This window comes from Hyla sarda, chromosome 1 (genome assembly GCF_029499605.1).
Source record: "Hyla sarda isolate aHylSar1 chromosome 1, aHylSar1.hap1, whole genome shotgun sequence".
NCBI classification, from domain to species: Eukaryota; Metazoa; Chordata; class Amphibia; order Anura; family Hylidae; genus Hyla; species Hyla sarda.
Window position 1 is genome coordinate 72650610 of NC_079189.1, and position 17584 is coordinate 72668193.

Sequence of the window (17584 nt, forward strand, 5' to 3'; positions counted from 1 at the left end):
ATGAAGAGCGCCCGAGAAAAGGAGATTTTTTTTGTATCCCCCTGTAAAATCTTTTTCTCGTAGGCTTCATTGGGGGACACCGCACCCACCCATTTCTACACTCTTTGTCCGAATGATCCTATCCGGTGGTTGTTTTTTTTATTTGAGATTCTTTTCTAGGGTCCTTCAGACATGTTCTTGGTTGGCTTCTCCTACTGCTTTGTGACAAAACTGGATACCTCACTTCCTGTGGGCGGGTACAAAAAATCTCCTTATAGAGCACTGTCTGTGTCTTTACTGTGTTCATATAGAGTACAATGTAAAGTATTTCCTATAAAAAAAAACTCTTATCTGTTTTATCCTTACAGAATGCTAAATCAGGGCAAAAAAAATCTAAAAATTAGCACAAAGAAAAGTTCCCATATTCCAGTCGCTTGGAAGACTAAAAAGAAACAGAAGAAGAAGAGGAAGAAACCAGTATCCTGAGTTTATAGCACAATAACGTTCTATTAAAGGGAACTTATCACATTGAACTAGCAGTCTGATCTGCCAACACTATAATATATAGCAGGATTTTCTAAGCAGACAGATATATAGCTAAGAGATTCAGTATATTTCACCTTTATACCTGCCCGTTCTAGGCTTAGGAGTCCAGTTGACGGTCTAAATTACTAAGCTGTCAAGAACTCAGTAGATCCTACCCACTGGACTTCTAAGCCCAAAATAAGAACAATGTTGGATACATAAAATACTGTTATACTGTTTTTTTTCCCCCAAGCATATATTTCAACCTGCTCAGCTCCTTCTGCAGCTCAAACACCATGTTCAATGAGACAGGTTCCCTTTAACATCTAGGTACATCCTGCTGTTTTGTTCCTATGTCTCAGCATGTTTCCTTATATTGTCTTACATCTTTATAATTAATAAACCAACCCAATTCACTTCTGTCATATGACTCAGTTGTGCTGAACCAGTTATTATCAGTCATTTCATATGATACATGTTCAAACAAGTTATTCTTCACTGTATACAAATAGACATTTTATAGTCTAGAAATATTCAGCTTTGTATACTCTGCCTGACTCTCCAAGAGTTCAATTAGCCTATATATGTAGCTAGCTAATCCAGTGTTATCCCATGAGATCAATACATCCTCTACTGGTTCAACCAGCTTACATACAAAACCTCATATTAAGTGATATGGATTTGCCCTTCAATTGAAGTCACAGATGACAGTAAGTCACATCCTACTTGTGTTCCCTTAATAGTTGCCCTATCCATATACTTAAGGTTCATTCACATTACAGATTCTATCTGTAGCAGGTGCCGTCTGTAGATATATGCGGCAATGCATTTCTGCGCAGATTCTGCTAAAAGAAGGAACATGTTCTGGGGTTTGGAAATTCGGTAGAGTAAATGGTGTAGAATCTCATTGAAAACAATGGGAGATGGCAACTCACTTTTGTTGCCAAGGTTTAGACATTAATAGCTGTGTGTTGAGTTATTTTGAGGGGACACAACATTGAACACTGTTATACAGGTTGTGCACTCACTACTGTACATTGTAGTGTCATTTCTTAAGTGTTGTCACATGTAAAGATATAATAACAAAAATGTGACAGGTGCACTCTAAGTCCTTTACCCCATTAAGGACACAGGGCGTACCTGTACGTCCTTGGGAATTCCGTTCCCCGCTGCTCGCCTGGCAGGGACTGGAACGGGATGCCGGCTGAAATCATTCAGCAGGCATCCTGTGACAACGCCTGGGATACATCAAAGGGGTATTCCAAGAGGAAACAAGTTCGGGGGTCCTCGGCGCAATCCATGGAAGTAGGTTCACATGAAGCAATGTATTAAAACAAATGTTTCATTTATTCATGGTGCCAAACTGACGAATTTCGAGACAAGAGCGGTCTCTTTTTCAATGTTAAAATGGCTCAAACAGACACTGAAGACAACATATATAAGAGTAAAAAGAGCGCTGAAAGAGTTCAACTAGCTAATTAGTTGAACTCTTTTAGCGCCCTTTTTACTCTTTTATATACCATATGGTCTTCAGTGTCTGTATGAGCCATTTTAACTTCGAAAAAGAGACCGCTCTTGTCTCGAAATTCGTCAGTTTGGCACCATGAATAAATGAAACATTTGTTTTAATACATTGCTTCATGTGAACCTACTTCCACGGATTGCGCCGAGGACCGTGGACTTGTTTCCTCTTAGAATACCCCTTTGATGTTATCCCTGTTTGGCAGTAGGTACCTGACTGCTTAAAATCGGGGAGGCTGCTCCGTAACCCAACGCTATTACTGGTGGTTGTGTCTGTCACACAACCACAAAAGGTGAGCAGTTCTGCTTCTATCATTACTGCCTGAAGCTGTACTGTTATACTATTCCATGAGAAGCTCTGCTGTACTTTTGTAGATACGTACTCCGTGACAACACCTGTGGGAATCCTGAGGCATCCCCAACCCCCCCTCCCACAGGTCGGCCGATCAATTCAGATCGGCGATTTGCGCCGATTCCGGGTCAATCGGGTCCCGATTTCTGTGACCCGAAAAAAAGGGTAATAGGTAATATCATCCTTTAGCAGCAGGAGTGAGGTGACACCTCACAATCGTAGTTATTTGTCGGCCATCACCGGCCGTCGAATCAGAACTGCTGCTGTGGGGGTGTCCCTAACGGCACCCGCTCCACCCCTATTCTGGTAGGGGCGGAGTCAGTACCTGAGGCTGCGATCCCTGACATCGGCGGCGGGATCGGGGCCCCAGGAGCAGCGGCAAGCAGGAGGATCCAGGAGCAGCAGCAGGAGGGAAGGCTGGCCTCCTGCTGTTGCTTAGCAACAACTCCCAGCATGAACAAAAGGGCATGCTGGGAGTTGCCCTTTTGTGCATGCTACAACTAAAACTCTCAGCACTTCCCTTTGGTAGTTTGTGCATGCTGGGGGTTTTAGTTATGCAAAAAGTGTGCCTCTAGCTGTTGCATAACTACAACCCCCAGCATGTACCGACAGCCAAAGGGCATGCTGGGAGTTGCAGCAGTGGGCCTCCAGCTGTTGCATAACTATAAGTCCCAGCATGCCCTTCGGCAGTAAGTGCATGCTGAAAGTTGTAGTTTTGCAACAGCTGAAGGCACACTGGTTGCAAAACAGAGTTTGTTACCTAACTCAGTGTTTCGCAACCAGTGTGCCTCCAGCTGTTTAAAACTCCCAGCATGCACCAACATATATGCTGGGAGTTGTAGTTTTGCAAGAGCTGGAGGCACACTGGTTGCGAAACACTAAGTAACAAACTCCCAGTGTTTTGCAAACAGTGTGCCTCCAGCTGTTGCAAAACTACAATCCCCAGCATGCACGGACAGCAAAAGGGCATGCTGGGAGTTGTAGTTTTGCAACAGTTTCTCACTGCAAGTTTGAGATGCAGCAAATTTTCCGCTGCAGTTCAAACTCCCACCGGGAAACTCGCTGTAAACCCCCGCCCATGTTAATGTACCCTAAAAACACTACACAAAATAAAAAGTAAAACACTACATATACAGTAACCCCCCGACATGTGATGGCCCCGACATATGATCAAATCGACATACGAGGGCCTCTCAGAGGCCATCGCATGTCGATGTCAGCATCGACATACGATGCTTTTATATGTTGGGGCCATCGCATTAACTGCTATTCGACTGCGCAAAATGCTTAAGCTGCTGTCGGATAGCAGTTTAAGCATCCCGGACAGGTTCGCTTACCTATCCCCACTGCTTCGGGTCCACTTCGAGATCCTCCGGCGTCTTCTGTATCTTCTCCAGGGTCCAGGCCTCGCTTTCCGGCATCGTTATTACATCGCTACGCACGCCGTGCCGGCGCAGCAGCGTAATAACATCACCAGAAAGCGAGGCCCGGACCCTGCAGAAGATGCGGAAGAAGCCGGAGGACCCCAAAGAAGATGCCGGAGCAGCGGGACAGCATCGGAAGCGGTGAGGACGCGGTCCGGAGCGGCGGGGACAGGTGAGTATAACTTCCTATACTTTACATTGCACGAATCCCTCAACATACGATGGATTCGACAAACGACGGAACGAATTACCATCGTATGTTGAGGGACCACTTACACATACCCCTACACGGTTACCCCCCCCCCCCCCCCCCAATAAATATGAAAATTATTTCCAAAACTGAGCCTCCCAACTGTTTCAAAACAACAACTCCCAGTATTGCCGGACAGCCATTGACTGTCCAGGCATGCTGGGAGTTTTACAACAGCTGGAGGCACCCTGTTTGGGAATCAGTACCATAGGGTATTTTTGGTGGACGATGAGGCAAACACCATACTTGCATCCGGGTCCGTCCCTATGCAAATCACTAATTTAGGTCTCAAATGCGCATGGCGCTCTCTCACTTCGGGGCCCTGTCGTATTTCAAGGCAACAGTTTAGTGCCACATATGGGGTATTTATGTACTCGAGAGAAATTGCCTAACAAATTTGGTGGGGTCTTTTTCTCCTTTTACCCCTTATGAAAAGGCAAAGTTGGGGTATACACCAGCATGTTATTGTAACAAAATTACATTTTTTACACTAACATGCTGGTGTTGCCCCATACTTTTCACTTTCAAAACAGGTAAAAGGAAAAAAGACCCCCCCAAAAAATTTGTAACACAATTTCTCCTGAGTATGAAAATACCCATGTGGGCGTAAAATGCTATGCAGGCGCACAACAGGGCTCAGGAGTGAGAGCGCACTATGTACATTTGAGGCCAAAATTGATGATTTGCACAGGGGTGGCTGATTTTACAGCGGATCTGACATAAACGCAAAAAAATTTATATCCACATGTGACCCCATTTTGGAAACTACACCCCTCACAGAACGTAACAAGGGGTATAGTGAGCCTTAACAACCCAAGTTTGACGAATTATCGTTAAAGTTGGATGGGAAAACGAAAAAAAAAAATTTCAACTAAAATGCTAGTGTTACCCAAATATTTTCATTTTCACAAGGAAAAATAGGAAACAAGCCTCCCAAAATTTGTAACCCCATTTCTTCTGAGTAAGAACATACCCCATATGTGGATGTAAAGTGCTCTGCGGGTGAACTACAATGCTCAGAAGAGAGGGACTGCCATTGGGCTTTTGGTGAGAGAATTTGTACGGAACTAAAGGCCATGTGTGTTTACAAAGTCCACATAGCGCCAGAACAATAGACCCCCCCCCCCCCCACATGTGAACCCATTTTGGAAACTACACCCCTCACGGAATGTTATAAGGGGTACTGGCAGATTTTTGGAACAGTAGGCCGTGAAAAGGAAAAATGTAATTTTTCATTTGCACAGCCCACTGTTCCAAAGACCTGTCAAACGCTAGTGGGGTGTAAATGCACCCATTATTAAATTCTGTGAGGGGTGTAGTTTCCAAAATGGCGTCACATGTGGTGGGGTCCACTGTTCTGGCACCACGGGGGGCTTTGTAAATGCACAAGGCCCCCAACTTCTATGCCAATGAAATTCTCTCTCTAAAAGCTCATTGACGCTCCTTCTCTTCTGAGCATTGTAGTGCGCCAGCAAAGCACTTGACGTCCACACATGGTGTATTTCCAAACTCAGAAGAAATGGGGTTACAAATTTGGGGGGGCATTTTCTCCTTTTACCCCTTGTAAAAATGTAAAATTTGGGAAAAAACTGCATTTTAGTGAAAAATTAATTTTTCTTCATTTACACATCCGACTTTAACTAAAAAAATTCAGCAAAACCATTTCAGCAAATTGTTTTTCCAAAAAACAAAAAACATTTTCTCCTATTGTAAAAAATGTAAAATTTGGGGAAAAAAACAGTATTTTAGTGAAAAAAAAAATTCATTTACACATCCAATTTTAACAAAAAGTTGTCAAACACCTGTGGGGTATTAAGGCTCACTGTACCCCTTGTTACGTTCCCTTGTTATGTTTTCCAAAATAGCATGCCATTTTTTTTATTTATTTTTTTGCTGTTCTGGCACCATAGGGGCTTCCTAAGGCTAAAAGTGTCTACTTGTTTTTTTGTCCTGCGTTTTTTGGTTTGAAAAGAAAAAACGTCTGAAAAAACGCCAGTGCAATTTCCTGCGTCTGGCGTTTTTTCTGGCATTTTTTCATGTGTGTGGAAATTGCATTTTTGGCCCCTTTGGCGTTTTTTTTTTTTTTGTTTTTTTTTTGGTACCCAAAATTTGTCGGGTACCAAAAAAAAGGATGCAGTAGTGATGGAAATTTTTTTTTATCTAAATTTATATTTTTTATAACAAAACTTAAATTTTTTATAAAGTGTGTGTGTATGTTTCACTTTTTTCCCCTCTATTTTTTGTAAATTTTTAGGTAGTACTACTACTCCCAGCATGGAACAGACAGTTCCATGATGGGAGTAGTAGTACCTGTACTAATAGACATATCGCCGATGCGATCGCCCATAATATAGCAGAGATGCGGCGCGGCTCTATACAGCGCTCACATCTGCTCTGTACTCCGGCCAGTGATGTGAATAGAACATCACTCATTCATATTTTCCGCCCAGAGTGGGGATTGGCCGGATGGTTGCAGCCAATCACAGCTCTCAGAGGGAAATATGAATGAGTGATGTTCTATTCACATCGATGTTCTATTCACATCACTGGCCGGAGTATAGTGCAGAGATGCGAGCGCTGTATAGAGTTGCTCCGCATCTCTGCAATAGAAAGTACGATCACAGCGGATGTCAGGAGCGATACCCGCTGTGTTCTGTCCTTAATTGCAGGTACTACTCCCATCATAGAGCACGCTCTGCTCCATGTTGGGAGCTGTAGTACCTGCAGTTAAGGAAAGATCACAGTGGATGTCACTCCTGACACCCGCTGTGATCCCCCTGTATAATGTATAGATGCGGCTGGCTGCTCTTCTATGGTCCCCTGCACTGACGTGTGTGTGTGTGTGTGTGTGTATGTATATATATATATATATATATTATATATACACACCTATTATTATTTCCCACAGAGAGTTGTGATTGGCTGAAACCGTCTGGCCAATCACAGCTCTCTGCGGGAAATATGAATATGTGTATATATACGGCAGTGCAGGGGACCATAGAAGAGCGGCCGGCCGTGTCTATACATTATACAGGAGGTTCGCAACGGTCCCCGGACGATCTGTCAATTAGTACAGGTACTACTACTCTCATCATGGAACCGTGGGTTTTCCATGCTGGGAGTAGTAGTACCATCTAAAAAATAAAGAAGTGATAAACACACACACACTAAATTTTTATTATTGTCGGTTATATTTTTAGTGCCCTGCCCACACACATAAAAAATAATGTAAACATTTTGTTATAAAAAAAGATGAATTTCATTAAATACAATTTTTTCCATCATCACTGTATCTTTTTTTTATAATTTTTTTAATGGTACCCTACACTAAGATTGCTAAAGTCCAAAAGAGAATAAAAACCGCCTGAAAAAAACGCCAAAGTTAAAACCCACATGGCGTGTTTCTTGGTGTTTTTTTACTTTCCTAGGCTTCTACGGGTAGACCTCTATGGGAGAAAAACGCCACTACTTCGGGGGGGAAAAACACCAGTGGCTCAAAATGCTGCAATTTTGCAAAGCCGCCAAGGAGCTGAAAAATGCCAAAAGGATAAAAAAAAAATGCCAAACTGAAAAATGCCAAGTGGAAAAAGAATTTAGCGATTTCCCATTGGATTACAGCTAACATCTGGCCGCAGCATTTTTCAGCCAAAAAAAAAAAAAACATGCGGCAGAATTGGCTTTTTTTCTTGGTGTCCCCCCCCCAAAAAAAAAAAAAATAACAAAGAAACAAAGAAACTTAGCCTAAATGTGACATGCCCCCCACAAAAACCATTTCAGAAAACTCACTCTCCAAAATCCCATTGCCGCACCTTCTCTTCTGAACCTTGTAGTGCACCCACAGAGCACTTGACATACACATATGAGATATTTCCTTACTTGAGAGAAATTGGGTTACAAACAAATTTTAGGGTGATTTCTATCCTTGTACCCCTTGTAAAAAATTCAAAAACTGGGTCTACAAGAACATGCGAGTGTATAAAATGAAGATTTAGAATTTTCTCCTTCACTTTGTTGCTATTCCCGTGAAACACCTAAAGGGTTAAAACACTTACTGAATGTCATTTTGAATACTTTGAGGGGTGCAGTTTTCATAATGGGGTAATTTATGGGGTATTTCTAATATGAAGACCCCTCAAATCCACTTCAAAACTGAACTGGTCCCTGAAAAATTCTGATTTTGAAAATTTTGTGAAAAATTGGAAAATTGCTGCTGAACTTTTGAAGCCCTCTGGTGTCTAAAGTAGACATATTGTATATGTGATTCAATATTTAATTTATTTAGGATGTCCATTATCCTTATAAGCAGAGAGTTTCAAAATTTAAAAAAATGCTAAACTTTCAAATTTTTTATCAAATTTTGGAAGTTTTCACCAAGAAACGATGCAAGTATCGACAAAATTTACCACTAACATAAAGTAAAATATGTCACAAAAAAAACTATTTCGGAATCAGAATGAAAAGTAAAAGCATCTAAGAGTTATTGAAGCGGTATTCCCAGCAAAAACATTTTATCCTCTATCCAAAGGATAGGGGATAAGATGTCTGATCGCCCTGCAGCACGATCTCCCACGCCCCCCACGATCTCCCTGCAGCACCCGCGTTCTATGTACCTCCCATAGACATGAATGGAGGGAGGCGGGGCGTGACGTCACGTCCCCATTCCTTGAAACCCGGAGGTTTCCGAAACTGGAGACGCAGCTCCCGCATAGAATGTAACCGGAGTTCAAATTTCAGGTGAGATAGTTGAGAGAAGTCTGAGAGGTGATTCTGAAGAAGGCCTGAGGCCCAGTCCAGCAACCACACTTCTACTACCACTTAACCCCAGTACCCAGGTGTAAGTCAAAGCCTTGCAGCAAGCACTAAAGTCCGGGGATCAGTCAAGTTAGCCAATTCCAAGTTCTAGCGTGGGCTGCATACAAGTCCAGTCCATCATATACAGCACAATGAACTAAGTCCCAGCAAGCGTCAGAGTAATTATTTGTCCCACAGCCTGGCACAGGAGAAGCGGGTCTACCTCGAGTGGCGTATAGATCAACCATGCCCTGGCATCACGAAAAGGTTAATTCACACATTACCCTCACCCAACACCACAGGTTAAACTACCCGAAGAGGTTACTTCAGGAGCCTGGCTATCATATTGATGGGAGTAGAGTCACGCTTCCTTATTCTAGCCCTGCTGAGAAAACATGGTGTCAAATCATGGTGGTCCACATTTTCCCACTTGTTGCTTTTATAAAACACTTAAAATGCCTCAGTATGAAATGTTATTGGCTATGCCATACCTGTGGGATACCTGTAGGATATGCCATGAAGGTCTAGATAGGATTACCGTAACTCTCAAACTGTATCTGATTGAGCAATTTCTGCACATGCTTAACTGCCTAATGACTGGGAACATTTACTTGATAGGACAATTTTATTTATTTTTTCCACAATAAATGCCCTTTGTAAATGTCCCTTTTGTTAAGCAATGGAAATACAATTACTCATGTAGAAGAAGCCATTTGTGGTAGGGATTGGTAATAAAATGATATCAATGCTATTTCATCTGTCTTCCCTATTGCATTTCATCTTTTTTTTTATTTTTTATAAAAGAGTTGTTGCACTTTAACTTCAATAAAAAACACAAAAAGAAAAAATATTGGCAATCATGAGCATAATCTATTTTTGGAGCTCACACCTTAGAGATATTGCCAAAGAAAAAACATTGTATCACATAAACCTTTAACCTAGCTATATACACTGCTCAAAAAAATATAGGGAACACTAAGATAACACATCCTAGATCTGGATGAATGAACTAATTGTATGAAATACTTTCGTCTTTACATAGTTGAATGTGCTGACAACAAAATCACACAAAAATTATCCATGGACATCAAATTTATCAACCCATGGAGGTCTGGATGTGGAGTCACACTACTATATTTTGGCCCAATAACACATGTAGAGGTATATACAACCCACAACAATATAACCCCGAAGGGTAAGATAGAACCTATATAATACATAGTCACAGATAATAAAACTTAACTTTTTATTGTGTACTAGTTAATAAATAAAGGTGAGGAACACACGTTTTAAAAACACTGCTCCACTGGAGACCCCAGGCTCATTAGGAGTGGACATACAGGGTCAACTTAGATAGATCAATAGAGGTTGAGGAATCTGACCACTTTGGCTAAACAAATAAATCACTGGTCAATGTATGTAATAGGCTTATAAAGATACTGGCCAGACCTATTCCAGGCGTTTAAGCCACTATTGATATTCTGTTCACCACTCAGGAGTGATGTTGTATATAACGTTCATATGCAGACACCACCTATGATTATGGTCTTAGGGGCTACTTGTATTGGTACTTGCTCTAGGATAGCTCTGAAATAGCAGGTACTCTGAGATGTTATTCTTTATGGCCTCTATATATATAAACACCACTTATGTATGTGGTTGTTTACCAGATCCCCAACCCCGGATCCCTCTGCCACGGAGCAGTGAGTGGTGCAGAAGCACCAACAACGTTCATCTAACAGTTTGTTTCTTTTGGATTACAAATTTACTATCTGTTGTCATAATCACTGACAGAAGATTTGATACTTTACTTTTGCTAATGATACGACCATAAACTGTTGAGATACGGCCAAAATTGGATCCAAAAACACTATATTGTAAGCACAACAATAGGTGGCTGTCATATGGATTAATTTATTATCATTTTATTTAATTTTACTCATCCTGACTCTTTTTATATTGCATATTATTATTGTAATTAATATTGCCTATTCGGTTAGTCCACAGCAAGGGCCCTGTTGGACTTTTCCGTGCAAATAATTTTACACAATAAATACTATTTTACTATTATCTATACAACTAGTATACAGGGTGGGCCATTTGTATGGATACACCTAATAAAATGGGAATGGTTTGGTGGTATTAACTTCCTCTTTGTGGCACATTAGTATATGTGAGGGGGCAAACTTTTCATGATGGGTGGTGACCATGTCGGCCATTTTGAAGTTGGCTATTTTCAATCCAACTTTTGTTTTTTCAATAGGAAGAGGGTCATGTGACACATCAAACTTATTGGGAATTTCACAAGAAAAACAATGATGTGCTTGGTTTTAACGTAACTTTATTCTTTCATGAGTTATTTACAAGTTTCTCTTTGCTTACAGCCATTGACATGTCGTCGAGGTTAACACGTGAGGAGACGATAAAAATTGTGTTGATGTCTGGTGAACGCAGTAACCGGGTCATTGCAGCAGATTTCAATGCAAGACACCCTACGAGACCACCCATCTACCAGGCTACAGTTAGCAAACTGCTTGCTAAGTTTCGTGAAACTGGTTCAGTGTTGGATTTGCCAAAATGTGGACGCATGAAATCTGTCACTAATGAAGGAACATCAGTGGCTGTCCTAGCTTCATTCAGAAAGAGCCCACAGCGTAGCACTCGCCGCATGTCACTGGAGAGTGGCATTAGTCGAACATCTCTTCGGTGGATATTAGCTACTCACAAATGGCACCCTTACAAACTCCAGCTACTGCAGCATCTCAACGAGGATGACCCAGATCAGCGCACTGAATTTGCAGAATGGGCAAAACAAAGATTGGAACAGGACCCTCAGTTTACGCAGAAGATTTTGTTCAGTGATGAGGCAAACTTTTATGTGAATGGTGAAGTTAACAAACAAAACCACAGCTATTGGTCTGACACTAACCCACATTGGATAGATCCCTCCAAGACTGTTGGAATACAAAAATTGATGGTATGGTGTGGTATATGGGGTACAAAGATAGTGGGGCCATTCTTCATCAATGGAAACCTCAAGGCCACTAGATATGCGAAATTGCTACATGATGATGTGTTTCCCTCTTTATGCACTGAAGCTGGCATGTTCCCTGAGTTTTTTCAGCAAGATGGTGCACCACCACATTATGGGTGTCAGGTCCGAGCATTCCTAGATGAACTGTTTCCTGGAAAGTGGATTGGTCGTCGTAGGCCAGTTGAATGGCCACCTACGTCTCCCGATCTGACCCCCTTAGACTTTTATCTTTGGGGTCATCTGAAGGCAATTGTCTATGCTGTGAACATACGAGATGTGTAGCACCTGAAACTACGGATACTGGAAGACTGTGCTAGCATTTCTCCTGCGGTGTTGCTATCAGTGTGTGAAGAGTGGGAGAAGAGGGTTGCGTTGACAATCCAACACAATGGGCAGCACATTGAACACATTTTATAATTGGTCAGAAACTTATAAATAACTCATGAAAAAATAAAGTTACGTTAAAACCAAGTTAAAACATCGTTGTTTTTCTTGTGAAATTCCCAATAAGTTTGATGTCACATGACCCTCTCCTATTGAAAAAAATTTAAGTTGGATTCAAAATGGCCAACTTCAAAATGGCCGCCATGGTCACTACCCATCTTGAAAAGTTTCCCCCCTTGCATATACTAATGTGCCACAAACAGGAAGTTAATATCACCAACCATTCCCATTTTATTAAGGTGTATCCATATAAATGGCCCACCCTGTATTTTAATTACATTTCACTCAACTCTCTATATCCTCTAAATAAACACTGCCATAACATACATTTACACTTATATACCTAGAGGTCTGTATCCGTTATTTCTATCCCTTACTCTTTCTTGACACGTAGGGTTACGTGTAACACAGAAACCTCGGTATATACTGAACATAGTGTGTCTTTTATTGTTTAATGCCAAAAAAAATTATAAATAAATAAAAAAAATTACACTTTTTGGGGGGGAAAATGGGAAAAAATTTATGATTTAATTATTTTATTGGTGAGAGGCTTAGTCACATTTTTTTTAACTATTATTTTCCACCTTTTATTTTCCCATGGACGACTATTTAAAGCAATTTATTGATTGCTAATCAGTGCTAATCAGTGCTATGCATACGCTATGATCAGTGCTATGCGTATGCTGAGAAGTGGTCTGTGGTCCCCACCTGCAGAACAACTCCTTTATTGAGGGTGTCATGCTAATTGCCTATGATTTCCACCTGTTGTCTGTTCCATTTGCATAACAGCATGTGAAATTGATTGTCAATCAGTGTTGCTTCCTGAGTGGACAGTGTGGTTTCACAGAAGTGTGATTGATTTGGAGTTACATTGTGTTGTTTAAGTATTTTTTTTTTGAGCAGTGTAAATGGTATATAGCGCTACGATAGAGCTGTATCATGAAGAACACATTTCCTCCCAAAGGAAAAATATTGTTGAAAAAGCCATGAAAAACACCAGCCTAAAGTATGCCCTAACAGCTGCCTGTGCATTATTTTACATGCACACAACAGATTGCATTGGGATACATGTGGCCATGTACGTTGCTGTGATCAGAACCAGCTGGCTGCAGTTATCAGCCTCATGGATAATGGCGGACATCAGCAATCTGCCATTAACCTTTCAGATGCTGTAATCAATTCTGATCACAGCATCTGAAGCCATGTTTGCTGTGGTCTAATGAGTAAAGATGGCCGGCAGAGCTCCACTTACCAGCTCTTGGCCTGCTCCTGCAGTCTTCTTCACTGGTCTGCATTCTGGCAGACCAGAGAAGTATATCACAGATAATCCTGATCAGTGCTATGCATATGCATAGCACTGATAGCACTGATTAGCAATCAATAAATTGCTTTTAATAGTCCCCTATGGGAAAATAAAAGGTGTAAAATAAATAGTAAAAAAAAATGTGAATAAGCCCCTTATCAATAAAAGAATTAAATCATACCTTTTTTCCCATTTTCCCCAAAAATGTATAAACATATTTAGTATTATCATGTGTGTAAATGTTGCGTACAGTGAACAGCGTAAATATAAAAAAAAGCCCAAAATTGCAGTTTTTTGGTCACATCCCCAAAATAATTAATTAAAAGTGATTAAAAGTTACATATACACATAAGTGGAACCAATAGAAACAAAAGAACATAGCACAAAAAATGAGCCCTCATACAGCCCCGTATACGGAAAAAGGAGAAAGTTATAGGTGGTCAGGATAGGGCAGTTTTAACATACCGTATTTATCGGCATATAACACGCACTTTTTAGGCTAAAATTTTTAGCCTAAAGTCTACCTGCGTGTTATACGCCGATAAGCCGCTGCAGTTCAATGATTTAAAGTGGGCGCTTTAAATCAATGAACTGCAGCGGCTTTGCAGGTGCAGAGACCTGCCATCGCTGCCGGCTTCTCTGCCCCTGCCTGTCCTGGGGTCTAGAGCCCTTCTGCCGCCGCTTCTCTCCCCCTGGCTATCGGTGCCGCTGCCTGTTCTCTCCCCCTGGCTATCGGTGCCAGGCTAACATTGGCGTCATTTTAATCATATTGACCCCCAGTCATTTTTGCAGTAAAATATACAGCATAAACAGGAAACCTTCCAAAGGTGGAAAAAATGTGGTTTCTTTTCAATTTCCCACACAAACAAGATTTTTTTGGTTTGGCACAAAAAACAAGAATGCAAGAATGAAAATGGCCTGTGTCCTTGAGGGAAATCTGGTACTTAATAACGTATCCCCTATATCCAAAGGAGAGTTGTATCTCCGGCTCTCCCATAGAGATGCATGGAGGGGGCGTGTCAGCCCCTGCTCAGGGCCGGTTTTAGGCTCAGCGTGGCCCTAGGCAAAAATATAAGAGGGGCCCCAAAAGTCTTAATAGTGGACTAACCAGATTTGCAAATTTTTGGTCACTTCAAATACCATAAAAAATATCTAAAAAGCAATTGAAAAGTCCCATCAAAACAAAAATGGTACCGATAAAAACTACGAATAAAAGCACAAAAAATTACCCTCATACATCCCCATATACAGAAAGATAAAAGAGTTATAGGTATCAGAATAGTACAATTTTATATTTTTGTACAGTTCCCCCCACATTAGGTGCAGTATAGTTCCCCCACATTAGGTTGGCAGTATAGTTCCCCCCACATTAGGTTGTAGTTCCCCCATATTAGGTTGGCAGCATAGTTCCCCCACATTAGGTTGGCAGTATAGTTCCCCCCACATTAGGTTGCAGTTCCCCAACATTAGGTTGGCCGCATAGTCCCCCACATTAGGTTGTAGTTCCCCCACATTAGGTAGGCAGTATAGTTCCCTCCACATTAGGTTGGCTGTATAGACCCCCCACATTAGGTTGGCAGTATAGTTCCCCCACATTAGGTTGTAGTTCCCCCACATTAGTTTGGCAGTATAGTTCCCCCACATTAGGTTGTAGTTCCCCCACATTAGGTAGGCAGTATAGTTCCCCCACATTAGGTTGGCAGTATAGTTCCCCCACATTAGGTTGGCAATGTAGTTCCCCCCCACATTAGGTTGGCAGTATAGTTCCCCCACATTAGGTTGGCAGTATAGTCCCCCCACATTAGGTAGGGAGTATAGTTCCTCCACATTAGGTTGGCAGTATAGTTCCTCCACATTAGGTTGGCAGCATAGTTCCACCACATTAGGTTGGCAGTATAGTTCCTCCACATTAGGTTGTAGTTCCCCCACATTAGGTAGGCAGTTTAGTTCCCCCACATTAGATTGGCTGTACAGTCCCCCCACATTAGGTTGGCAGTATAGTTCCCCCACATCTTCAATGCCCTTGCTGATGGAAGGAGGTCAAATCTCACAATACATGGCCCCATTCATTCTTTCCTTTACACAGATCAGTCATCCTGGTCCCTTAAACAGCCCCAAAGCATTATGTTTTCACCCCCATGCTTCACAGTAGGTATGGCGTTCTTTGAATGCAACTCAGCATTCTTTCTCCTCCAAACATGACGAGTTGATTTTTTTTACCAAAAAGATCTACTTTGGTTTCATCTGATCATATGACATTCTCCCAATACTCTTCTGGATCATCCAAATGCTCTCTAGCAAACTTCGGATGGGCCCAGACATGTACTGGCTTAAGCAGGGGGACACATCTGGCACTGTATGATTTGAGTCCCAGGCGGCGTAGTGTGTTACTGATGGTAGCCTTTGTTTCTTTGGTCCCAGCTCTTTGCAGGTCATTCACTAGGTCCCCTGTGAGGTTCTGGGATTTTTGCTCACAGTTCTTGTCATCATTTTGACCTCACGGGTGAGATCTTGCGTGGAGCCCCAGATCTAGGGAGATTATTAGTGATCTTGTATGTCTTCCATTTTCTAATAATTGCTCCCACAGTTGATTTCTTCACACCAAGCTGCTTGCCTATTGCAGATTCAGTCGTCCAAGCCTGGTGCAGGTCTACAATTTTGTTTCTGGCGTCCTTTGACAGCTCTTTGGTCTTGGCCATAGTGGAGTTTAGAGTGTGACTGTTTAAGGTTGTGGACAGGTGTCTTTTATACTGATAACAAGTTCAAACAGGTGCCATTAATACAGGTAATGAGTGGAGGATAGAGGAGACTCTTAAAGAAGAAGTTACAGGTCAGTGAGAGCCAGAAATCTTTCTTGTTTGTAGGTGATCAAATACTTATTTTCCACCATAATTTGCAAATAAATTCTTGATGTGATTTTATGGATTTTTTTTCTCATTATGTCTCTCATAGTTGAGGTATACCTATGATGAAAATTACAGGCCTCTCTCAAGTTTTTAAGTGGAATAACTTGCACAATTGGTGGCTGACTAAATACTTTTTTGCCCCACTGAAGCTGTGTACCATGGACAGCAGGAAGAGCACTAAAGTCACCTTATCATCACTCAGAAGAGTTAATGCTAGTTTTTAAAATAATTTTGAAATGACAGGTCCACTAAAAACAAATATTTTGTATAAATATCATTTATAAGCTATACTAAGCATACATATAAGGTACATTTCAATTGCCACCCCATGTCATTTACAGTGGGGGACATACCAGAATTAATTTCAACTCTGTCTTTAAACAATGATCTAAACAAGGCTCTGAGTCGCGAGTCCCATAGACTTGCATTGAGGGGACGGGCGTGACGTCACACGGGGGCGGAGTCCTGATGTCACGGACTTCCGTCCTGGAGTCGTGACTCGGAGCCTTCAGCGGTTCCGGTGTAAAAAGAGGTAGGTGCCGCATGGAATAATGCGGGGGTCCCCAGCGGCGGGACCCACGCGATCAGACATCTTATCCCCTATCCTTTGGGTAGGGGATAAGATGTCTTGGGTGGGAGTACCCCTTTAAGGACTCAGCCCCTTTTCATCTTAAGGACTTTCCTCTTCTCCTTCAAAAAATCATAATGCTTTAAATTTTGCACCTACAGACCAATATAAAGGCTTGTTTTTTTGCGTCACCAATTGCACTTTGTAACGACCACTTATTTTATAAAATAATCTCCGGCGAAACAAAGAACACTTATATGTGGAATGAAATTTAAAAAAAAACGCCATTTTGTAATTTTTAGGGCTTCCATTTCTACACAGTGCACTTTTCGGTAAAACTGACACCTTATCTTTGTTCTGTAGGTCATATGGTTACAAGGATACCCAATTTATGTAGGTTTTAAAAAAAAAAATTATAACTACATACACCAAAATTGGAATGTTTAAAATTGTAATTTTCTGACCCCTATAACTTTTTTATTTTTCC

The 17584-nt window shown here is 41.4% G+C and overlaps 1 protein-coding gene across 6 annotated transcripts in view; it reads left to right on the forward strand.

The window, feature by feature from the left end:
* Positions 1 to 928, forward strand: part of ZCCHC4 (zinc finger CCHC-type containing 4) — a 42889-nt gene extending 41961 nt beyond the window's left edge. For all 6 annotated transcript variants that reach the window (XM_056555836.1, XM_056555813.1, XM_056555822.1 and 3 more), the window contains one exon: positions 348 to 928. In XM_056555836.1, the coding sequence (XP_056411811.1) occupies positions 348 to 349 (2 nt within the window). In that variant the 3' untranslated portion in view covers positions 350 to 928. The remainder of the gene's footprint in view (positions 1 to 347) is intronic.
* Positions 929 to 17584: the final 16656 nt, after the last annotated feature.